The 25,961-nt window shown below is 39.6% G+C and overlaps 1 protein-coding gene and 1 long non-coding RNA gene across 2 annotated transcripts; both read right to left on the reverse strand.

Annotated features, from left to right (window-relative positions):
* Positions 1 to 458: 458 nt before the first annotated feature.
* Positions 459 to 20,385, reverse strand: LOC115954751 (sodium/calcium exchanger NCL2-like). Its single transcript, XM_031072682.1, has 9 exons — positions 19,918 to 20,385; positions 18,631 to 18,831; positions 6,143 to 6,324; positions 5,122 to 5,267; positions 4,759 to 5,023; positions 4,283 to 4,428; positions 2,387 to 2,642; positions 1,613 to 1,912; positions 459 to 814 (listed from the first exon to the last, which is right to left on the reverse strand). Exons 1-9 carry the CDS (start codon positions 20,306 to 20,308, stop codon positions 566 to 568), a joined length of 2,136 nt encoding a protein of 711 aa, XP_030928542.1. The 5' UTR covers positions 20,309 to 20,385; the 3' UTR covers positions 459 to 565.
* On the reverse strand, positions 14,356 to 18,425 carry LOC115954756. The gene is made up of 3 exons (XR_004083952.1): positions 15,899 to 18,425; positions 15,649 to 15,819; positions 14,356 to 15,554 (listed from the first exon to the last, which is right to left on the reverse strand). It is a non-coding gene; the product is annotated as an uncharacterized LOC115954756 (long non-coding RNA).
* Positions 20,386 to 25,961: the final 5,576 nt, after the last annotated feature.

The raw sequence follows: 25,961 nt of genomic DNA on the forward strand, positions 1-25,961 counted from the left end.
AATAATCAAATAGAGCCAAGCCTTTGTTTGGCAACATAGCAATCATTGGTTAAGAAATGGTCAATTTGTCCCCTCCCTCCCCCTTTAATTCAAAACTGGCCCTAAATGATGGGTTTGCTTCCTGTATTGAGTTCCTACTTATCTTGGCCAGGAGCCTAAAAAAGTCTTGGTTTTGGTTTCACGGACGCTTTGAAAGTGTATGCACGTGTTGGGCACCACATGACATGGATATGTGCAATATTATTATTATTTTCATCGTTTCAAGCATCAATCGGATCGAATCGAGCCAGACCATACTATCAAGAATCAACTACATCAACAAAAATAATAATGTGCATAATTGCTAATTGATTGCAAAAATTTATTTAAAAATGAATGCAAAGAAAAATAATCTTTCTCGTGCATCTATACGTGAGTTGTAACTACATCTTTTTTTTTTTTTTTTTTTTGGGTGGGGGGGGGGGTGGGGGGAGATTCTCGTTGTAATCTTAATCTCATGCATTTGGTAAGTTTTAAACCTTGGGCCAAAAAATTCAAAAAAGGAAGAAGCATATTTGTCCCTTAATTAAGTATAATTGAGAACATCATTGAAAAAATAAACTAGGAGCAAAGATAATGGATATAGAAGGTACGCCAAGAATGATGTCCAAATGGGGAAGGTAGAGCGAAAGCTCGCGATAAGGCCCATTGTAGCGCAAACAAGAAGAACTACCAGCATTTCAGCAGAGAATTCCCAAGTCAATTCACGCACATATATTAGGATTAAAAGAACTGAAAAGCCAAGAATGTTGTTCATGAATACTCCACCATAAATCTGCAATAGTAAATTAACAAGCTAATAAATTTAATTTGGAAGCGGCAATTTTTAATTTTTTTATTCAGTAAATATTGTTAATTGTTTTTATTTTTGAGAAACATTGTTATTTTTTTTTCATATAAAACAATGCGGAATATTTTAACAGGACCAACTACAAAGATTGCATGTTTATTTGACACTTATTGACATCATCAACTAGTACAAATGAAAGTATCATATTCAAAATGCTATATAATATTAGGGATGGAAGCCAAAAATTTTAAAATAAATGATCCTAACCTTAGAGGGTACAATTTAGAATTTAGTAGAACATTTAATGCAAGTCTTCACGAATAGAAAAAGGGTAAAGTGAGAAGTAACAATGTTTAAAAACCTAGATTTAACGTCATTAATCTACACATGATCTATCAAATAATTCAAATATACAGCTTTCAAGATACGAAAATAGAATGACCAGAAAAGAAATTAAGATATAGTCATTCTACAATTAATACACTTTTATATATTATTATTATTATTATCATCATCATCATTATTTTTATTGTATATACCATACCTATTTAATGTTTTAATCTTAATTGTTCAGCTATTATTATAAATATATTAAAATATAATAGAAATTAGAAACTATCAAATAATATTCAAATATACAAATAGTAGGAGATACACATATAAAATGACAAGGAACAAAATATATAAGAATCATTTTACGATATAAATGTACGATGAAATTTTTTACTTTTATTTTAGTTTTTCTTAAAATGAACTTTAAATAATGGAAGGGAGAGAACAAACCTCAGAAAATGTCAAAGAAGTAGTTCTTGACTTCTTACGTCTAGCTTCCTTTATAGCTGATGCTGATGCTCTAGTGTTGGTAGCCAACGGGACTAAAATAAATGAGATGAAGAAAGATGGTATACTTGCAGATTTAGAGAAACTTTGAACACTCTCTATCAGAGGTTCCGCTAAAATCGCTAATAGAGCAATGCCAAGCACCAATAGCATCATAGCCTTGAACCATGCCTGTAAAGAGTTGTCAACAACTGCATTGCCTATCTTTTCATCCACCAACTTGTCCGTCGCTTCCCAAGTTTTCTGCATAACATTTCCAAATTCATATTAAATTAGTTTTTGAATAAATATTCATCCTCCATTATGGTCCAAGAAGATCAAACCAATTTTAGGTTCATGTACTTGTCTAACAAACAAATTAACTTTGAGTTAGTCTATAGTTCGCCTAGAGTTAGTCTAGGGCTCTATAGTATATAAATCCTACATTGATTCCATTGTAACATAAGAGCTTAATATCAAATATCAAGCCATCAAGAGCTTTCACCGTGGATGTAGATTATTTGGCCTAATCACATAAACCTTTGTTTATTTGCTCTCTCTTTCATGCTTTTGTGCATCAATCAATCTCTCATCAATTTTGACAGAATCATATATAGAATGAGAGGAATGAAGTGAAACTTATTATATTTACTTGAGAAAGGATTGTAATTTCTTAAGTAGTCATAATTTTGCATTTTTGAAATCCAAATGAAGTATAAAAGTGAACCGTGGATTTACTTGGTAGATATCATCTTGAGACTCAGTTGTAGAAGGATCCTGATTGTCAGTTGTGCCAAGCCATTTAGCAAATCCAGAAACAAATTCATCTTCATTAATCAGATGGTCACCATCAGTGTCAAGTTCTTCAATCAATTTAAGAACTGCTTCCTCCACATCTAAAGGAAGCTTGCCAAACTTGATATCCGCAATTAGTTCTTTTAGTTCATGTTGCGATATGCAATTATTGCTGTCGTGTTCCATTTTCTCAAACAACCTATAAAACATTGAATTCATTGTAGAGAACAAGCAACATATGACTAACTAAAATAATGATCCGTCCACTACAACATGTATTTTCACAACATTTTTTCATCTATACATATTTTTACAACACTTAAAAACAACGTTACTAGAAATTTCTTATCAAATGGGCCTTGAATGACTGACATTAGATCCACGTTGGATAATTAAACAACATACATAGAGTACATAATATTGTGGTTTCTCTAATATTTTACTTGGCCCTAGAGTAATTTCATTTTATTTTCCGTTTTCCCCTTTTCCATTAAATTATAGGATTTGAACTACATGTTCAACAATTCGGGCCTCACCTACATTACAACCAAGCCAACATGCTTCTGATGTTTCATGGGTTTCGCTGATGGACATGATAACCGCTAAGTAGTTTGTAAAATGACATTTCTCACACCAAATGTTAAAGTCCTGCCCATTAAGGGGAACAATTTGGAGATTTCCTACTTTGACTTAGTTACATATTTTAATATTTTTGGTGTGGAAAAAATGCTCATTCATTATTAAAAAGGTTCTGCTACATTCATTTTCCACTAAAAATGTATTTCCTATGTACAAACGAATAGTGATTAAAGGGTTCGATGGTATAATCTTGTAGCGTGTGAGAGAGTTGAAAGATTAAAATTTCACTTCTGTATGTGGGTAAGAGTACCTTTTGGTGCATTAGGGGTTTTGAGTTAGTTTTTATTTGTGAGAGTTAGTAAGACTCTCTGAGTATGTTTGTAATCCTTGTTATTGACAGTGGATTTTTGATTGGCATTGCTCAGATGTAGGAATAGTGTTTGTCGAAGCATGTTAAAAGTTGAGACTTGCGTTACTTGACTTTAATTATTTTGCATGCTTTTCAAAACAAATTGGCATTGGGGTGGAGCTCTTAAACGAGAAAAATAATTTTAATCTTTGACAAGTCACTGTCAAAGATATCATAGTGCAACAAGGATTAATTGATACATTATATGGGAAGTCGAAGAAGCTAGTCATTATGTATGCTGATGAAGAAGCTAGTCGATTACTATCCATTTAGGTTTGCTCCAGAGGTAAAATATAGCATATCGAATAAGACTTATAGGCACGATGCTGCTTTGTCGCATCTTCAACCAAGACTCGGAGTACAATAGGTTTTTTTGTAAGAAAGATGAAATAGAAAGAAATTGGAAGAAATAGCTTTGCAAGAATTACTTTGTATTACAATAGGTTGTGTTTTTTCCCCCTCAAAATTTTATTGGGATATTTGACTGTTTTATAAAATTTTAAGTGTTCTTGAGCCAAAGTATAAAAACTTCCATAATTTTCATAAATACCACTTTTAGATCTTCATTTCCTTCTTTTTCTTAATTTTTTCCCCATATTTTTAACAGTGAAAATAATAAGGTAGGCAACGACTTCATACCAAAACTAATCTCAAGTCGGTAAAGTAATATTTTTCAAACTACGAGTAGACAACATTAATTCAGGTCTTATTCCTAAATTTTGTGTCTTGTGTTACTTGCCTTTAATTATTTTGAATGTTTTTTTTTTTAAATTGATAAAATAAATTCCAATATCATAATACCTTAATGCACTTAAATAAATAAATTATATAATATAGAATTGAGGAATGACCTTTTAATACTATGTGTATCCGGTGTGCCGTCTTCTTTGAGAAGGCCTCCTACAACATTGCTTTGAACATGTCTTAATATTTCTTGTATAAGGTCTTTTGTCATTTCTCTTTCTCTCCTTCTGTTTAGAAGCCAAGGTCCAAAAACCTATGCAAACAAAACTGAAATAAACAAGAAAATGGAAACCCAGAAGAACCACAAAGACTTCACATCTTAGAGATTTAATGATATATATACTTGGAGGATATCAATATATTAATGGTTTGTTTGGATTGAGAAAGAGGGAGAGAGAGAAGAGTAGAGTAGAGTAAATAAGAATTGGCCCAAAATTAGTTTGCTTTCAGCTAACTCTACACTCTACTCCCCTCCGTACTCCCTCTCTATTCTCCCTCAATTCAAATAGACCCTAAATTTCTATTTAATTTAGACTTGAATTTATGAAATTTGTCACAACTCACGAGAATAAGAGGAATTTACCTGATATACGTCCTTTAAGGACTTTTTTGAGAAATATTGCTTATCTATAGCATGTTCTGTCTCATCGAGCCATTTTGTGAAGCCAGTGACGAATTCATCCATAGTGATTTTTTGGTCACCATCAAGGTCAAATTCTTTCATCACTTTTCCAATTTCTTTCTCCTTATCAATAGATGTTCCAGTAAAGTTTATTTCAAGAAGCAGTTCTCTTAAATCAGAAGGTGATATAATATTATCACCATCTTGATCTACCTCCTCAAATAGCCTGCAATACATAATGCATAATTATTGGTCAACTCGTAAACCTATTTGAACTGAAGGATTTCAAAGTAAAATAGTTTAGAGTATCTTACAAAACCTGACCTCTTTATCGCATTTACATTTGGTGCCCCATCGGCAGTGAGGATATTTCCTAGGGCATGTTTTTGTACATGTTGTAAAATGCTTAATATTAAATTTTTATGTTTCACAAATTCTAATCTTCTTTTCTGAATCCAAGGCTCGAAGATCTGTAAAATTTTATAAACATTTAAGAGTATATATATATTTGAGAAGTATAAAAGAGTATATATATTTGAGAATTATAAAAAACCAAACAATAAAACATGCAAACTCAGTAAATTCATATGAATAATAATGTGTTGACATAAAATTTAAGAAAATTTATCTGTATATGAACCACCCTAGATGATATCAGTTACATTATCATTTTAATATCTTTACAATATTTCACAACAAATCATAAATTGCATGCTGCTACTAGTTTCAATCTCCGCCTATACCAAAAACTGATTGGTGTCTTGGTCTGATGATAAATAACTATCATCAGGAGCAGACGCCATAGGTTGAAACTCCCTAAAAAAAAAAGATTTATTGTAAAAATGTCATGGATATCGTTTACTTTATCTTTTTTTTTTTTTTTTCCCTAAAATGAGAACAACTTTTCTTGATTGATTAATTGACCAAACATGTAATATGAAAGACGTGTACCAAAACAAGTGATATAAGTGTAATGATCAAATGATATTTCGATCATTTTGTCTAAAAAGTTTACTTTAATATTTTCATATTTTGAGCCAACATATTCTTATTTTAAAACACAAATATATAAAATGACACGTTTTAACAGCAATGAATACACCTAATTCAATTAGAACTCCAAAAGCAAGCACGTGTAGATGAGTAATATGCCTCACAGTTTGCCAGTACATTTGCACTATATCTCAAAAGGATTATTGCTCATATAATCCAAATGGACCAACTTAATACTTATATGATGTGAGACTTAACTTATAGCCCCACTCGGTACCTTGACAATCAAAATTCACATAAGACTTATATAATCTCGAGTACTAAAAACAGAGATTAATAATGAATGAAATACCTGATAAGAGAAGTATAGGAATAGGAATACTGTAGAAACAACAATAGCAATCAAGATAACGATGCGTTCCGCAGAAGATGAAGAAAATATCTTTAGAGACTGGACGATGATAAATGGTATGATTGAGAGGGCCATAATCCTGGCAGTGTAACATGTCTCCAAATCTGTACTGATACCACAACCTGCAATTAGGAGAAAATAGTACAAGGTGAAAACAAGCTCATGGAATTGCAGTGATGATCATGTATACACAGTGACAGAGTCAGGATTTGATTTCAAGGGAGACAATATGTATATATAATTATACATATGCAAGGACGGAAGCACAGTTGGACCTTGGGGGGCAATGGTCCCTCCTAAATTTTTTTTAAAATATTAGTATTACATAGGTACTAATTTTAGCAATTTTGTTATATAAAATTAGGCTTTGCCTTCTTAATATTATCATTGATTCTTTTACGAGTAATGTTACAAGCACAAAATTTTCTACATCATTTTATTGGTTGGCATCGAGGCCTACCACTAACATTATTTTTTAGCTTACTAATAATCACTCACCACATCAGTAATTTGTAAAAAAAGTTTGTAACTCTAGCATTTTCTTATTTTTAAAGGTCATAAAAAAAATTTATATATCTAAAATCTAAAACAAAATATACAAGTCCAAAAAAATTAGGCCAACAGCAAATTTACCATTAGTAAAACTAAAAACAATTAAGCTTAGTTAACCAATTTTATCCAAAATAATCAGTTCGACCCTTTAAAAAATTTTAAATGAAATAATTTTGTCGTTACCTAGAAGCAACACACACATCAAAAACACACAAATAAATAAATAAAACTCATTAGCGATTAAGTAGCAGAGTTGGAGGCCAGAGCTACTATGTGTAGCCAGTAGCAAAGCTACCCCCTCCAAACTCCAAGTCGTGACTCCGTCCCTATACAAATGTATGCATATGCATGCACGCACACACACATGTATATATAGTATTTGAGACTAGAATAAAAGATATAATAGTGTATTAATTATAATTATCATTTAAAATGAGTATTCAAAGGGAAAAAAAAAATTATAATATAAAATCTAAAGTGAGGAAATCCAAAGGGGAAAATGGTTTTATAGCTTTGCTCTCCTTTCTCATTTGTCACTCTAAGTTTATGTTTTACTCCTATTCGCACAATGATATTGCTTATGTTACTTGTGACTCTAAGTGAAAGTGTAGAGTTGTCCACCCCAAAAAGCACCCAACTTAGTGTGTACAGTGTACAAAGAGTAATGGAAATTAATTCAAAACAATGTGGCATTTGATTGTTTTTTAGTGGGCTAGCCCTAATAAACTCCAAACTCCCTTCTCACCCGTCTAGCCAAGTGCTCACAGGGGTTGACGGTCCCATCTATGCCATCTCGACGAACGGGTTACGTTTTCTAACCATAAGCCCATCCCCTTGCTGTCCTTAGGATCTGTCAGGACAATGTTCAGACAGGTGAACACATAACGGATAGAAGCCAACGAAGGAGTGATTCGATGTCTCCTTATTTGCATACTAACAAATGGATGGACATGCCGGTGGACAAAGGTGATGGGCCCCACAATCTTTTGCATAGTCTCCACGCGTAGTTCCTCATATGGAAATATCTTGTGCATCACGACCAAAGACCCTACTACACACCCATATCTTCCTCGTATGGAAAGACACCCTAAATTCTCAGAAACCCTAACTCAAGATCTTCCTTACAAGGAAAAGTCCCTACATCCAAGGGATCTTGATTCACTGCTCACCACTATATAAGCATTGGGCCTCCTCTTTTCCCAGGTACACAGAAAATCCCTAGCTTTCTCACTATAGAGTTCTTGGAGATTCCTCATTTACTGACTTAGCCTTCAGAGGGTTTTTGGCTGGCACCCCACCGGTGCTCTCTATTTGGTTCTTGGTTTCTTATTCTTCAGGTACCCATTAGAGCGATCGAGGACAATCAGCTCACTGACGATTTTTGTGCATCATTAGTTGGCGCTGTCTGTGGGAACCGAGTGATTAGCCATATCACCACTTCTAAGACAAAGAGTTGCATGGTCCAAACGCAATCAATGGCTACCATCAACCAGGAGACGGGAAACCCCTCTAACGCATTGGAGAGACAGGTGCAAACCCTAGCGACAGCAGTTGAACGGCTCACCTAACGCAACTAGGAGCTAGAGTAACAGCCAAACCAGAGTAACGAATGACGTCCCAAGGATCAGCACGACGAGTGGGACAACAAAGAACAAAACGGCAGTTATCTCCTGATAGGAGATTGGCGGGAGAGGGAAGATTAGGAGGAAAGCAATATCCCCAGCAGGTGAGATGGGCCGAACAACACTGATCATCCATCGGAACTGGAGAGCAACACAATGAGCATGGTGCATGACATGCAAATGATGAAGGAAAAGATGGACATGACCATGAACACCATGAGGGGACGGGTATCCACCAACCTAGATGAGCTAGTTTAGCGGACTAACTTGCCCTTTACAGCATAGGTAACTTCTTTCCCCCTTCCAGCCAAGTTTTGGATGCCGCAGGTGGAAGCATATGATGGCTTATGGGACCCACTCGATCATCTAGAGTCATTCAAGACTCTTATGCACCTACAAGGAGTTCCGAATGAGATCATGTGCAGGGTATTCCCCACTATGCTTAAGGGACCAGCAAGGATATAGTTCAGCAGGCTAGCCCTCAACACCGTCTCTACCTTCAAGGAGTTGAGCAGACATTTTGTCACCCACTTCATCGGAGGTAGAGGTATAAGAGGTCTTCAGTGAGCTTGTTAAACATCAAGCAACGAGATGATGAAACTTGAGATCATACGTGAGTCGTTTCAACAAAGAGGCCTTTTTGATCAACGAGGCTGACGACAAAGTCTTAGTCATTGCATTCACCAATGGGCTTTAATAAGGAGAATTCCTTTTCTCCATCTATAAGAATGACTCGAAGACTATGGTCGACATGTTGTACAAAGCTACTAAATACATGAATGCAGAGGATGCCATGATTGCCGGAGGGAGAAAGACAAAGAAGAGGGAAAGGCAAGAGGATCACCGTCAGGACAGAGGAAGGAAGTCAGCCTAGACGAATGACCAAAGGGATGATAGGAGGTCGAGACCTTCATCCGGCAGGACGGTCAACTTCAGGCCACTAAACATCCCATTTAACCAAGTCCTCATATAGATAAGGAAAGACGCAGCGCTGACTTGGTCAGATAAGCTGAAGGGCAACCCGAACAAAAGGCCTAGAAACAAGTACTACCACTTTCATTGGGACCATGAGCACGACACTTTTGAGTGTTATGACCTAAAGCAACAGATTGAAGTCCTCACCAAGCAAGGAAAGTTACAATGGTTCGTCAGGGGTGAAGAAAACCCGCTAAGGGACCCCAAACCTAACCAACGAGTAGAAGAAAGACCTAAGGCTCCACTTGGAGAGATAAGGGTGATCGTAGGATGAAGTACATTGGCTAGCTCCTTTAAGAAGGAAAGGAAGACATATTTGTGGATGGTGCAGAGTGTCCAGATTTCGGGCCAATCACCTAAAATGACTAGGGTTAACAACCTGGCCATCAGCTTCACAAAAGAGGATGTCCGATTACTCCACCACCCTTATGATGATGCCCTGGTCATCAACCTGTCAATAGCAAACTTCAACACTCAACAGGTGCTAGTAGACAATGGGAGTTCGAAAGACAATGGGATCGACAAGAAGCATCTTCTGCCTTCGAACACACCGCTAGTTGAATTTGGTAGTACCAAGGTCTTCCCCATTGGAACCATCACCCTACCGGTGACCATTAGGACATACCTTCAGCAGCTCACTAAGGAGGTCACTTTCCTAGTTGTTGATTGCTCCTCTGCCTACAACACCATCATCGGGTGACCTACACTCTACTCATGGAGAGTAGCGATGTCTACGTACCACTTACTAGTGAAATTCCCAACGGAGTATGGGATTAGAGAATCACGTGGAGACCTGATGGCAGATCGCAAATGCTACATAACTATGCTAGAGATGGATGATCGCCTATGAGCATTAAACATCGAGGAGCAGTGGGTTACAGTAGAATCGATGGAAGACTTAGAAGAAATCTCCTTGGACAACAACTTCTCGGGTCAAATCATCCGTATCAGTACACAGGCCGATCCTTCAGTCCCCAAGAAGCTTGCCCTCTTCCTAAAGAATAATTAGGACGTCTTCACTGAAGACATGCCAGGAATCAATCCAAGCGTTGTGGTTCACAAGCTCAATGTGTTCTCATCCTTCCCTCCCGTCAGATAGAAGAAGAGAGTTTTTACCCAAGAGAGAGACAAGGCTATAGCAGAAAAAGTCCGCAAGTTACTGGAAGCAGACTTTATCAGGGAGGTATATTACCCAGAATGGTTGGTTGGCTAACATAGTGATGGTAAAAAAGGTGAATGGAAAATGGAGGGTGTGTGTAGACTTCACCGACCTAAATAGAGCCTGCCCAAAGGATAGTTGCCCACTTCCACGTATTGACGTCCTTGTCGACTCAACAGTTGGGCACCAGCTATTGAGTTTCATGGATGCATTTTTCGGCTACGACTAGATCAGGTTGGACGAAGTTGACCAAGAAAAGACTTCATTCGTCACGAGCTAAGGGCTCTTTTGCTATAAGGTCATGCCATTCAGATTGAAGAATGCGGGGGAAACGTATCAGAGGCTTGTGAATAGGATGTTCGTCTAGCAAATTGGGCAAAATGTCGAGGTGTACGTGAACGACATGCTCGTGTAGATCGCGAAGGAGGACCGTCACCTAAATGATCTTTGAGAAACATTTGAAACCCTACGCCACTACAATATGAAGCTCAATCCCGCAAATGTGTATTTGGAGTGTCGTCAAGAAAGTTTCTGGGCTTTATGGTATCACAACGAGGCGTGAAGTCCTACCTTGACAAAATTCAGGCCATATTGGGGATGACACCTTCGAAAAACTTCAAGAAGGTACAAAATCTGAATGGTAGGGTTGCGACTCTTAATAGGTTCGTCTTCAGGGCAATGGAAAAATGCCTACCATTCTTCAAAATGCTGAAGAAAGCCTTCGAATGGACCGACGAATGTTAGAAGGCATTCGAGGAGCTAAAGACATACCTTGCGTCCCCAACACTACCTAGTCTGTCTAAACTCGATGAAAAGCTCTCCCTTTACTTGGTCGTATCCCCAACGATCATCAGTTCAGCTCTCATTTAGGAAGAGAGTCGCATGCAGCTACCTATCTACTATACTAGTTAAGCGCTTCAGGGGTAGAGGGAAGATACCCCCTTATGGAAAAGTTGGCTTTTGCCTTGGTCACGGCTGTCCAAAAGGTCAGGCTGTACTTTCAAGCACACACCATAGTGGTCCAGACGGACAAACCATTACAAAGGGCGATGAACAATTCGGAGGCAGGTAAACGATTGGTCTTATGGGCGATCGAATTCGGCGAGTTCGACATACTGTACTGACAAAGAACTGCGATCAATTCCCAAGCCTTGGCCAACTTCATTGCCAAATTCACGGCAAAGGAAGATGAGGACGAAAGATCGGTGACATGAATGGTGCGGACGAATGGCTCGTCCAACCAACACGTTGGGGGAGTCGGGGTTATCCTGCAGTCACCAGAAGGAGATTTGATAGATTATGCGGTCCGTCTCTAGTTTTCGACAACCAACAATGAGGTTGAATATGAAACAGTCTTCACGGGCCTTGACCTGACTAAAGCGACAGGGGCTTCATCTGTAGTCATACATAGTAACTTGCAAGTTATCATCAGACAAATTAACGGTGACTACGAGGCCAATGGGGAACAGATGAAGGAATACCTAAGCATGGTCAAAGAAAGGGTAAGCTAGAAGTTCTTGGCTAAATTTGTGCAAATCCCGAGGGAAGAGAGTGAGCAAGTTGACTAGCTAGCCAAAGCAGCATCTGCAGAACACATGGTCAACACCAGACAGGTACTGTCCTTTGTCTAATACTCAACTGCCATGGACAAAATAGATGTACAGGTGATCCCTACGGGAGCCGATTGGACCGCATCAATTGTCTCTTACCTCATGAATGGAACGCTTCCGGAAGATCATAATGCTTCTTGAAGGTTGAAGATGTGGTCGTCACGTTTTGTGCTAGTTAGGGTTATCCTTTACAAAAGGGGTTTCTCTCGTCGGTATCTAAGATGCTTGGTCCTCGACGAAACAAACCACGTCATGAGGGAAGTCCACGAGGAAGTATGTGGAAATCATTCGGGAACATGATCATTGGTTCACAAACTCATACGAGTAGGGTACTATTGGCCCACTATGCAAAAGGACACTCAGTCCTACCTGAAGGTGTGCGACAAATGCCAATACTTCAATAACATCATACAGAAACCATTGGAACAACTTACCCCAATGAATGCTCCTTGGCCATTCTCTTAATGGGGGCTCAGCAAAATGTGGCCCTTCCCTATGGCAATGCAACAACTCAAGTTCCTCGTCATAGAAATTGACTATTTCACTAAATGGGTTAAGGCAGAACCCTTGGCCACTATTACCGAGAAGAATGTCTGAGGCTTCGTCTGGAAAAGCATCATTTGCTGCTTTGGCATCCCTAGAGTCTTCGTCTTTAATAATGGAAAGTAGTTTGATAACGACGCATTGAGGGACTTTTGCCAACAGTTGGGGATCAAAAACCACTATTCCTACCCTGCCCGCCCTCAGACCAATGGTCAAGTTGAGGTTACAAACCAATTCTTACTCAAGATGGTCAAAACTTAGCTCGAGGGGGTAAATGGTATATGGCCGGATGAACTACCAAGTGTGCTACGGGTATACCGAGCAATGGCTCGCACGCCTACTGGCGAAACACCTTTTCGCCTTACGTTTGGAAGTGAAGCCATCATCCAGGCAGAAGTTGGATTGACCAGCTACAAGGTATCCCACCATGAAGAAAGAAGGAACGAAGAGGGAATGCGCCTACAATTAGACCTTCTGGATGAAGTTAAAGTGACGGCTGAACAACGGATCGTGCGTTATCAAGACCAAATGGCAAAGCACTATAACATCAAGGTCAAACCTTGACTTTTTCAAGTCGGGGACCTAGTCCTAAAGAAGGTGATGATAGCTACCAAAAACCCTACGCAGGGTAAGTTAGGCCCCAATTGGGAAGGACCCTACAAGATCATTGGCAGCCATAGAAAAGGGACCAACTACTTGGAGACCCTTGACAGGCAAATACTCCATCACCTATAGAACACCGAGCACCTGCGAAAATACTACCAGTAGTGGACAACTACAAACTATGTTATTGCTTTTCTTTTTTTATTGTTAAAGTAGGATATTATGTTTTTTTATTATTGAAATAAGAATCTTGAGGATTATTAGACACATTATCTACATTATTCGTACCTTTTGTTAAGGATCTACCTTTTAAGAAATTGTCTACAAAAATCCTAAGTCTTACCTACGGGGTGGACGGATGACCAAATATATTGACGGGTACCTCGTCACAAAAAAAATCATAAGTCCTACCTACGAGATGGATGGATCACCAAGGACATCGACAGGTGCCTTGGTCATAAAAACCCAAAGTTCTACCTACGGGATGGACAGATCATCAAGGACACCAACAGGTGCCTTGGTAAAAAAATTATCAAGTCCTATCTACAAGATGGATAGATCTTCAAGGACATTGACGGGTGCCTTGGTAAAAAATTTATCAAGTCCTACTTATGGGATGGACAGATTATCAAGGACATTGACGGGTGCCTTGGTAAAAAATTTATCAAGTCCTACCTATGAGATGGACAAATCTTCAAGGGCACTGACGAGTGCCTTGGTAAAAAAATTTTATCAAGCCCTACTTACGGGATGTATAGATCATCAAGGACATCAACGGGTGCCTTGATGAAAAAGTAATCAAGTCCTACCTACTGGGTGGATGGATCATCAAGGACAGCGGTGGGTGCCTTGGTCTTAAAATTTACCAAGTCCTACCCACGGGGTAGATGGACTATTAAGGGCATTGACGGGTGTCCTGGTCTTAAAATTTACCAAGTCCTATTCATGGGGTGGACGGACCATTGAGGACATCGATAGTTGTTCTAAAAATCCAAAGAAATTCATAGGTCATATCTAAAGGGTAGACGAATGATTGAGAAGGAAAAATTTTACATAAAATGAACGATAGTAGTGAAGGCATCCGTACAACCATGTGTAAAATAAAACCGATGATTGTTTCAAGATAAAGTTAAAATGTCACTTGAGCATAAAAAGGGCACCCATAATATTCTCAAATTAGAATTAAAATTACAAAAAGAAGAAGAAGAAAAGAAAAGTAAACATAGAAGCTTTCTTTTTTAAGTAGTGGGGGTAGCGTTGTCTCTCTCTCCCATTGCCTCTTTAGCCTGAGGTGGACCGTCACCTTGAACCACTTGAGGGGCCACGACATGTTCAAGCACATCCTCGTCCCTGTCCTCAACGTCAACCACCTCGTCATCCACTCTAGGGTTCAGTGGAACAGTGAGCTTAATCTGGATGGAAGAAATGTCCACGTTAAGGAAGAGGACAACGGCTTGCTTTCTGAAGTCCTAAAAGCCCTCACCATACTGAGATCCCAGTAGGTTGAAGAATGGATGTGAGTCCTTGTACTCCTCGACAGCGTCGGCTTTAGCCTTGTCCATGGACTTGCGGAGAGAAGTCACCCCAGTCGTCAAGATGGAATTAGCCTTAGTCAGCTCCTTATCCCGATGGGTAGCACCATCGAGCTTCTTTACCTGCTTCGTCAAGGCTTTGACTTTGCTATGAAGAGTACGTGTCCCTTCTTTGTACTTCTTTAGTTGGTCTGACTCCTCTTCCAGACGACACTTCAACGCTTGACGATGACTTCCTTAGCGGCACATCGAATTTGAAGTACTCATATCCTCACAGAAGCATAGTAAAGACAGACGGTTAGTACAATTACAATACATGACAGAGTAAAATTGCGACTTAGAATAAATCACCCTTATCAAATCAAAAAGGCCGAAGTCCCCTAGAGCCTCCGTCTTGTGCTCAGAGCATTTTTCGAGATCAAGATCCTTGACGATGGAGTAAGCCGTTTGGACAGCATGCTGCTTGTCCTTCACCAAAAGAGGGACCGCTAGAGCGACGAACTCATTGATGATGGGCTGTGAGCCGTCATTAAACCCTTGCCTACATTGTGACAGGGAGGGTTGGGAGTACCCTGAGGACTCGTCAAACTTGAAGTGTCGGTTTGGCTAACGATCTTTTTTAATGGGCGCTCCCCATTGCCCTGGTTCTTCCTCTTCTAACTCGTCTAAGTAACAGGGGCCACGAGCTACCAGCCTTAAGCTGAAGGGATGCAGCCTTCTTCACCTCCAAAGCCCTTTTTGTCCCTAAGTCCATCTCTAAAAAGGGAGAAAAGAAATATACAGGTTAGTATCAATGAATCAGTTAAGGAGGGATGGACCATTAAAAGGAGAATGGAGAATAAGTACTTACGTCATTGGGATTGAGTGTATAGCCTCCTTGCCTTATCCATTGGATTTGGTTCGCCACAAAAGCGTGCAAGCTGTCAAATGTAACCAACCTCTTCCAGCTCCTCTGAACAAGGGGGATGGCAAGGATGCGTTGTAAAAATTCAAACTCCTCCTCACTAATCGACAGACATGCCTGGACCGAAAAAGGAAACCTGACAGGTTAGTATGAAGAAATGGGATACAGACGAATTATGCTAAAATCGATGACTCACCAGCCTTGTTCAAAATACCCCATGTATTATCGTACTTGTCCCCATATACTATCCCACTCATCAGGTCTACACACCCAATTCGAGCCTTGAATAAAAAATATTGGCTCTTCCAATCACGATTGGAATTAGGGACATCCATCACCAATTTCAACATCGGCTTGCACACAATGAAGTTAAAAAATCCCTTCGAAACTGCAATTTGTTGGGGTTTATAACAAAAGAAAAACTCATCGAGTGTAAGGTGATAGTGACCTCCACTTATCTAACCTTATAACACCTTTGCCCCAAGGAAAATCCTCTAGGCATTTGGGTAAATCTGGCAGATAGACATGCCTAGACGGTTTGCTAACCATCAGTACAGTTTTGTGAGGGGCAACCTCAACCCCACCATTAAGACGGCCTCATAAAAGACGACATCTGCGGTTCGACCAGAATAACACTTCTCCCTCTTGCCCGCCATCCTGATAGGGACATCGTCTGGAATCTGGTAATGGGGACACAGATTGTTAAAAACCTTCTTTGACATTTTGGAGAGGAAATCATTCACTGACTAGTAGCTGGGAAGGATGAATGGCCTGTAGTCGTTGCCCGACGAGCCAGTGGCCATGGCTTTCCCTTCTCCTCCCCAGTTAGCTTCCACTCTTTCCTCTTCTTCCTCTTCTTTTCCTTCCTCCTCTACTCCGTCTTCTTCCTCCCCGTCCTCCATTCCTTATATTCTTCCTCTTCCTTGTTTATCTCTTCGTCTACCTCTCCTTCCATCTCATCTTCTAAAAGATGTGCCGACGACTCCCTTTTCAAGGAACCCATCCACTCCTCCGTCAAAGGAACATTTCTCGACAAATGAGCATCTTTGTCATCCAGACGGAGAGACAGGACATGATCACTTGTCGCTTTACTACCTCCTGACATTCTCTCACCTACAAGCGATGGGTAAGAAACTAGGCGGTCACTCACACAAACTAAATACTAGACTGATGACCAGGGGAAGATGATTGGAAAACGGGAAGTAAAGCAAGTGCGAATGAGAGGTTACCTTAAAAAGACGACGGCGGGAAAGCCAATGGTGACGAAGTAGCAAAAGAGACGGATGGATGTAATTAAAGTAGGAGCTTTAAGTGAAATTTTCTAGTAAAAATAAGAAAGTAAACTCTCGGAGGGTATAAGCATACTTATAAGGTGGAAGGCCACAAAAAACGAAGCAACACGACGCTTCATTTCCACCAATCATGAGACGCCACATGTCATTCCACAAGTTGCAAAGACTTTATTGCCCCCATTTATGACATTGGTTATCGAGACGAGGAGCATTAAATGACAAGAATATTCTATATGCTCCGCGACCCTTCAGCTACCCTGAAGGATTACGGAGTAGGAGGCAACTGATAAGGGTATTTTTGCGCGGCAGTAAATTTTATTATTCGTCCGTCCTAAGTGACCCCAATAGACTTCAAACTCCCTTCTCACTCGTCTAGCCAAGTACTCACAGTGGCTGACGGTCCCATCTATGCTATCTCGACGGATGGGATACATTTTCTGACCACAAGCTCGTCCCCTTGCTATCCTTAGGATCCATCGGGATAATGTTTCAGATGGGTGAACATGCGACGAATAGAAGCCAACGAACGAGTGATTCGATGTCTCCTCATTTGCATACCGAAGAACGGATGGTCGTGTTGATGGATAAAGGTGATGGGCTCCACGATCCTTTACGTAGTCTCCACATGTAGTTCCTCATATGGAAATATCTTGCGCATCATGCCCCAAAACCCTACTACATGCCCATATCTTCCTTGTATTGAAAGACACCCTAAAATCTCGGAAACCCTAACTCTAGATCTTCCTTACAAGGAAAAATCCCTACATCCAAGGGATCTTGATTCACTGCTTACCATTATATAAGCATCAGACCTCCTCTTCTCCCAGGTATGCAGAAAATCCCTAGCTCTCTCGCTATAAAGTTCTTAGAAATTTCTAATTTACTGACTTAGCCTTCAAAGGGTTTTTGGTTGGTACCCCATTGGTGCTCTTTGTTTGGTTCTTGGTTTCTTGTTCTTTAGGTACTCATTGGAGTGATCGAGGACAATCAGGTCACTAACGATTTTTGTGCATCATCAACTATTATTGTCATTAGTTGCTTATATAATACCCCATCAAAACACAATTTCCAACAAGATTTCTTTTGCCCTATATTTTCTAGATACACAAATTCTGTTCTCTTTCCCTCCCACATATTTTTTTGTAATTTATATTTGTTCTAAGAAAATGCATTAGAATGTTGTCCTTGAATCTTTGTGAGTGGAAGTGCGTCTATCACAAAGGTAGATGTTATAGTTTAATCTTAAAGGATTGTTTGACCAAGAAAACTAGTCACACAAAGTTTTACTCTAGATGACACGAATCAACCTCTAAGGACAACGCTCTTTGTGTGATTCTATAACACTGTGAGATTATCCCAATTTCTTCTCTTTATTAACTAATATTCAAAATTTATATTTTAGCTAGCATTTGGGATATTATTCTTGAATCAAACTTATTTATTCACTGTTATATTTCCAATAGTTTTCACCTATGATAATTAACTGGAATTGAACTAATTATATAAAATTATACATAATTGGTTAATTAATAAAATTTGTTTAATTTCCCATAAAATCAATCAAAGCCTATAAATTCTTTTAAATCCTAAATACGAGAAGTAAATGACATGAATAAATAAATAAGGAGGAGCAGACCAGTCAATAATGTATGAAGTCTTTGACGTGATGTTTGTGTGGAATTAGAAAACTGAGAGCTATTTGAAAAGTCTTGGCTGCTGGCGATAACACAAGTTCCCCAAAGAATTGTCAAGAGGAAAATTGATGACCCGGCCAACAATCCAACTCCGGTGAAGACGTACTCTTGTGCAGTTTCTTTCGTGTTCAAAAGTCCCGAAGCTGATACAGCGAGAGATGAAATATCTTAATTCAAAGATCATGAAAAGAATCGTCGGTTTTAGTGAAAGTTTGTTGCGTGTAGCGGTTTAGTTTTGATTCTCAAAGACCTATTGACTTTTAAGATCTCTATTATTACTCTTCATAGGTTTTATTACAAGTATAATAAGACTTATATATATATATATATATATATATTTATATATTTATTTATATATATTGGTATAAGTCTTAATCATGACTATTAAATAAATAAATAAATATATCCTATCAAAAATAAATAAATAAATTCATTTATTTATTTAATAGTCATGATTAAGACTATACCAATAACTATGATTTGCACAATGCAAGTGGATAAGTAATCACAGTATCATCAACATGTGAATTACAGGCAAATATTTATCTGCATCACCCTTTGTGTGTGTGTGTGTGTGTGTGGCAAGCTCAATAAGAGACAAGATTACAAATCAGACAATCAAAAATGTTGCTCACATGGAAAGCTGGCGTTGCTCATGAGGCCTAAAATAATATAATTTTCTTTCCTATAAATTGGAAACCATGTTAATCGCAAATATTTTGTAACATGAGCTACTAGTTGGTCTAGTTTTAGGCCAGTCTAGAGTCTGGTCGGTCCACGACACCTAACTATATATGCTAACGTGCCAGCTTGCTAAATACAAACATAACATTTAAAAGATGTATAATTAGTAAGGTAATAAGATAATAAAAATTAATTATGAACTATCCATAATTACTTACATCAAATGTAGTGCAAACCAATTTAAAACTCATTTAAACTGGTGGGTGAATTAGCAGGGATTAAGGTTTCAATCCTGAGTATAGAATGAAACACAAGAGTGACACATGACCATTTTAAAACATGAATCAGCTATCTCCATTGCATAAAAGTATTGGATGAAAGAGAGATTTCCTAATTAAACTATAAATTTTATAGGCAAAAGTAAAAAGATGTAAAATAGAAGAGAGAAATGTGTCTTGACATGAACTTGAAAATGTTAATAAATATAAAAAAAAGAAAAGAAAAGAAAAAAGAAAATAAGAAGGGGTGAGAAAGAAATAGAATACCAAGAAGAATTAAGGACTCAGGAAGGGCACCAAGGACGTGGAAGGCACTCGCACCAAAGATACCAGGACCCAGAATTTTGAATATCTGCTCGCCCCCAGCGGCCACCAATGATTCTCCTTTGAACAACAAGTATTCATAAACTACAATAAGGAAGATATGGCCAAACATACTATTTGAGCATGGCAAGAAGCCATACAATTGCTCGCACTCCTCACCAGAATCCATTCCTTTGAGAAGCAAAAGTGAAGAAGATTCATCGGCTTGATGAACACCATCTGAAACTAATTCATCAGAAGACTTGTACCGCAGAGATCTGCGTCCATGCACCTCCAATATTACTATTGAAAGAGTAAGAATTAAAGATGCAAGTTTGGTAATATTGCTCCTCATTTGCCTTGGAACTGAACAAAATAAGAGAATGGAGGATAGGGAAAAGGCGTTAGCTAGAGAATATATTTGGTCACTTTTGAAAAGTCAATTTTACTAGCTGATCTGGTTTATCGAATATTCATCCCCACTGTCATTGCATTCATATGGTCAATTTGGCTTTTGTGGATTAGGTAGTACATACTTGTCCCCAAATTTTTTTAAAAAAGGAAAAAGGACTACGTATACGTAAGTTGTTTGAAAATTTGAAAAGCAGGACTAGAGATTCATGCAAGCAAGAAATTATAGAATATGTTTAAATCAAGCACAAGGTTAACTGGCCAATTAGATATATTATTATATACAGTATTTTGGTAGGACGTCATAACTATCAGTCATGCTTATGTACAATGTTACTTGGTTTCATTTTTTTTTTTTTTTTGGTTTCTCACCGTGTTTGCTCAAAACTTTCAACTAGAGACTAATTACCATTCACGATAGGTGGACCCATAACGAGGTAAATTGCTGGTCCATGAAGTTTTTTCAAAGTGCTAGTGCCTGGACTTGAACTAGAGAGCTCCTAATCAAATCCAAGACAACCACTTTGAGACCAAGTGCCCAACCACTTGGCCAACCCCACTGGATTACTTGGTTTCATTTTTAGTTCATTATAACTGTGTGTTTCCTAGGATATTATTTTAATTGGCACATTTCTACCCACTTGCATCCATTTTAGTATCAATGTCAAGAAGCTACCTAGTACACTGTACACACAAGCAATAACAAAACCCTGGATATTCATATTGTCAGTGTCACTAGGGGTCCGTTTGGTTGGAGGAGTGGAAAAGTGAGATGATAGAAAATTAGTGTGAGGATGGAAAAGTGGGAGAATAGAAAAGATTTGGTTTTCCCTCATGTGTGTTTGGTGGGAGGAGTGGAAAAGTGGGAGAGTGGAAAACTTTTTTGTTTGGTTGAAGAGAAAAAGGAGAGGATAGAAAATGTAGTTTATATAAATTGACTATTATGTTTGTAAGGACACAATTCTCTGGCGGCCCAATAAGGATGTTGAGCTCGCGTACGAAAGATCCCTCACAATATGATTTGTAGAGAGTGGGCTTGAGAAGCTAGCCGTTGGTTAAGTGGCGTTGTCCGGTCATGGCTTTAGAGGAATCTACATAGAAAAAGGGGATTGGGTATGAACATTTAAGCCCTGAGGCGTCGTACCCCGTGGGATGGAGCTCCTCGGAGTTGATCCGAGGACCTGTTGAGGTCTTCTCTCGGTTGCCCAACGACGGACTTTCTTCCATGAAGTTCGGTGTTCTTGAGATGTTTCCCCATGTCGTCTCTCTTTTTTCGGAGGTGGAAAAAAGGGCCTCCCCCAGATCTACTTACTTCCTTATTTTATACTAGCTTGCATTCATTGCCCTTCATCCACGTGTAGGGTCAATCTTTACGAACACTGACATTTGTCCCATCAGTCCAATCCCGGAATTGTTGGGGATGGTTTGATAAAGCTGCAGAGTACGGCTCTGTCAGGCGTCGGGCCTTATCTAGAAGGGTAGTATGGATAACTTCCCCAAGATATTCTGGATTTCCTTACTAATTCGTCCCTATACCAGTTTTGCCCCTTTATTCTGGTGGGATTATGGATCTGCCGAGGACTAAACTGTCCTCGGCTGCTTCCCAAAAATTGTTTTGTGCTCTGCGTTGTAGAGCTGGGGCCACAGCTCTCCTCGGATTGGGCCTTCGGACGCTCTAAGGATAAATGGGCCTGGTCCACAAATTGTTGGGCCCCACAATAGCCCCCCAAAATCTTTCTGTCCGACTTCCGGGTTGGAAAGGAGGGTTTTGGCAAACCCGGGCCCTCAATATGGCCCATTTAATTTGACCCCGCATTTATGTGAGCGGTTTTCCGCCTGTCCACGAAGTTAGCCGTTTTTCAAGGGAGTCTGTTTAATCTGCTCGTGATCTGCTCCTGCCGATTGACTATCCCAGACACGCCTTTAGTAAATCCCCTTTACGAGGCTCATTTATGTCCGGCGGCTCATCTGATAAGGTGGGGAAGCGGAAAGGACGCCTCTTTTTCTTCAGATTCTTTTGGAAACTTTGAATGCGTTTAATTCCCTCTGTTTGGTTCTTCCTATAAGAAGGCAAGCAGGAGGCAATCACTTTCGTACAGACTCCTCCCCTTCCTTCTGAGATCTGAAACCCGTAGCCTCTTTTAGCGTCTGCTTAGCCTGTTTGTTATACATCATATCCGTACACGTCCTCCATAACGAATGATGAAGGAAACACACTCCTCCTCAAAACACCATATCCTGACAAAACTTGAAATGGCTCGGTCAGGGCAAGGGTGGCGCAGACTTAAGATCTGTCCCGCCTCTCTTTTAGCCAAAATCCGAAGCAGGGGCTCGTCATGTCGAATTCTCGGCGTGACTGAGTCGAGAACAACCAAGACCAGCACCACCCGGCTCCTCACGAGCGTACCTAATATGGCACCAGCGTGTTAGGAGTCAGGGCTGAGGCAGGGGCTAAGTGCTTCTGCTTCTCCCTCTTTTGCTCCCTGGTGCCCTCCCCCGCCCTCTTCTTATAGTCTTCCCAGCACCAGTTCCGTTCTGGTGCTTTCTCTTTTCCCTCTTTTGCTCATTTCCTTTCTTTTTATCTCTTCTCTCTTCTTCTCCTCCTTCCTTACTCATGTCCTCCATCTTCTTCATCCATCTCCTCCATCTTCTTCATTGATTTCTTCCTTACTATTTCCTTCTTCTTCGTTTTTTTTTTATTTATTTATTTATTTATTTTTTTATTTTTAAAGTGAGTTCTTCTCTTAGTATGAGCAGCTATGAGGCAGAGATCGGAGGGACCTTGAAGACAAGTTTAAAAAGGCGCTTGACCGTTTGCTTATCTGTACTGTGGATGTTAGTACTGCTTCGGCAGCCCCTCTTTTGTATAGGCTGGTTGAAGCCTCTCTTTGTATATTGTAATAATTTTTCATATTAATAAAACTTGTTTCTATTTCACTTTGCATGTTCTGTCTCTTTGTTTTTTATAAATTTGTAAGCGCCGCTCGGCACAATCATATAGCATCTAAATCAATGACGACTAAGACCAAAATACTTAATAATAAAAAGATGTTGCCATAACTTTAATGGAAGTGCCTGGCATGATAAGGCAGACCAATAAAAAGTAATACTTACCCCCCTGGCTTGGGTCCGAGGACCATGCAAGGCCTTGGTTCTGTCCAAAACTTTAATAATAATAATGTTTTGTACTTGGTTTCCCCATAGGCTTGAGTCCGAGGACCATACAAGGCCTTGGTTCTGTCCAAAACTTTAATAATAATAATGTTTTGTACTTGGTTTCCCCATAGGCTTGAGTCCGAGGACCATACAAGGCCTTGGTTCTGTCCAAAACTTTAATAATAATAATTTTTGTACTTGGTTTCCCCATAGGCTTGAGTCCGAGGACCATACAAGGCCTTGGTTCTGTCCAAAACTTTAATAATAATAATTTTTTGTACTTGGTTTCCCCATAGGCTTGAGTCCGAGGACCATACAAGGCCTTGGTTCTGTCCAAAACTTTAATAATAATAATTTTTTGTACTTGATTTCCCCATAGGCTTGAGTCCGAGGACCATACAAGGCCTTGGTTCTGTCCAAAACTTTAATAATAATAATTTTTTGTACTTGGTTTCCCCATAGGCTTGAGTCCGAGGACCATACAAGGCCTTGGTTCTGTCCAAAACTTTATTCCCTCCCCTTTTCTTTTTGCACCTGTCTTTCCTCAGGTGTCTCATAAGTTGCCGAGCAGGAAGTTGTCCTCGGTAAGGTTATTCCTTGGTGTGGGCCATAGTCCGTGGGCTTCCATGCAGAACGGGCCTGGGCCGCGAATTTATTAGGCCCACAGGTTTAGAGGCATTTCCGTAGTCTTTGGTCACGCGGTACTTTTTGGCGTCCCAGTATTCGAGGTGCGTCTTCACGAGGCTCCTTTAATCTCAGGGTTGCAGACGGCATTGGAAATCGAGCCGGAGACATTTTGTCTGTAGCGTTCCTTGGGACGCTGCGTGAATTAAATGCCATCACCTCATCTTTTAAATAAATAGGAGAGAGAGTTGCTTTACCTTCGCACGAATTCTTCAGTCTCCTCTCTCAGTACATCATGTTTGAGGCGAGGATTGGGGCAAAGGAGCTCTCTCCGCCACAAAAGCGCCGTGTCTTCTTGAGATTCCAGATAGTGAGGTACGGGCCAAGGAGGCGTAGACTCAAGAGAATATTTCAGTTCGAGAGAGGGGAAAGGATGTTTCTCCTTCTTTTAGTCAAAATCCGAAGCAGGTTCTGGTCATGCCAGATTTTTGGTATGCCCGAAGAAGGAATTTCCGCCATCAGCGCCGTCTGCCTTGTAGCAGGCAAATTTCTGCGGGGGCTTCCCAACTTCCGGCTCCCTGCATCTTTGCTGTAGATGGTGTTAGCCTGAGGTCAGGTTCTTTGGCTGCCTGAGTTATGGGCATGTAGAAGCGTCGAGGAATAGTTTCCTTAGACGACATCTTGGAACAGTAGCCAACCTCTCCTCTGAGATATCTCCTCGGCATCATCTTTACTCTTTTGTGCTTTTCTTTTGCTTACGCAGTTAACTCTAATGTAAGCTGGTTTCAGCTTTTATTGTACACTGTACTGTTCTTTTATCTTAATAAAAGATGTGTTTATTTCTTTATACATATGTTATTATTTTTTTTTTTGCAACAACCACTTTGGGTCTGAATATTAAGTCTAAACATGCCTTTAACAATATTCTGGACGGAAGAACACTTTAATACAAACCCTTATTAGTTTAAACTCGCAAATATTATCAAGTATAACAATGGTAATCCTCAATAGATTGAATTTATGGAACTAACCGAGATAGCTGCTGAGCGCTGCGTGATGCACGCTAGACGAATATCCGAGAGAGCAGCCAAGCAGCGATGGACTTGGATCGTGCCCTTGGGACAACATACTGTGCCGTATCGTATTAGCCCCTTTGGCACTGGGGATCTGCGGGTAGACCGGGGAACCCGTGCAATTAAAGACTGACCCAACTGTTAACGAGAATCCTCTTCGGATGGATTTTAATGCTCTAGTAACAGTTTTTATTTTGTGTACTTGGTTTCCCCATAGGCTTGAGTCCGAGGACCATGCAAGGCCTTGGTTCTGTCCAAAACTTCTAAGATTTCTTTTATGTACTTGGTTTTCCCATAGGCTTGAGTCCGAGGACCATGCAAGGCCTTGGTTCTGTCCAAAACTTCTAAGATTTCTTTTATGTACTTGGGTTCCCCCAAAGCTTGAGTCCGTGGCCATGCAAGGCCTTGGTTCTTCAAAACTTATAAATTCTTTTATAGTACTTGGTTTTCCCATAGGCTTGAGTCCGAGGACCATGCAAGGCCTGGTTCTGAGTCCGAGGACCATGCAAGGCCTTGGTTCTGTCCAAAACTTGTAAGATTTCTTTTATGTACTTGGTTTCCCCATAGGCTTGAGTCCGAGGACCATGCCATGCAAGGCCTTGGTTCTGTCCAAAACTTGTAAGATTTCTTTTATGTACTTGGTTTCCCCATAGACTTGAGTCCGAGGACCATGCAAGGCCTTGGTTCTGTCCAAAACTTGTAAGATTTCTTTTATGTACTTGGTTTCCCCATAGGCTTGAGTCC

The sequence above is a fragment of the Quercus lobata genome, chromosome 8 (assembly GCF_001633185.2).
Source record: "Quercus lobata isolate SW786 chromosome 8, ValleyOak3.0 Primary Assembly, whole genome shotgun sequence".
In the NCBI taxonomy this organism is placed as follows: Eukaryota; Viridiplantae; Streptophyta; class Magnoliopsida; order Fagales; family Fagaceae; genus Quercus; species Quercus lobata.

Excerpts from the sequence above, each read along its gene's own strand:
- LOC115954751 (XM_031072682.1), bottom strand. The coding sequence starts at position 20,308 with ATGAGGAGCAATATTACCAAACTTGCATCTTTAATTCTTACTCTTTCA. Across the intron at positions 5,268-6,142 it reads TCCTATACTTCTCTTATCAG|ATCTTCGAGCCTTGGATTCA; the intron begins GTATTTCATTCA and ends AAAATTTTACAG. Across the intron at positions 815-1,612 it reads CTTCTTTGACATTTTCTGAG|ATTTATGGTGGAGTATTCAT; the intron begins GTTTGTTCTCTC and ends TTACTATTGCAG.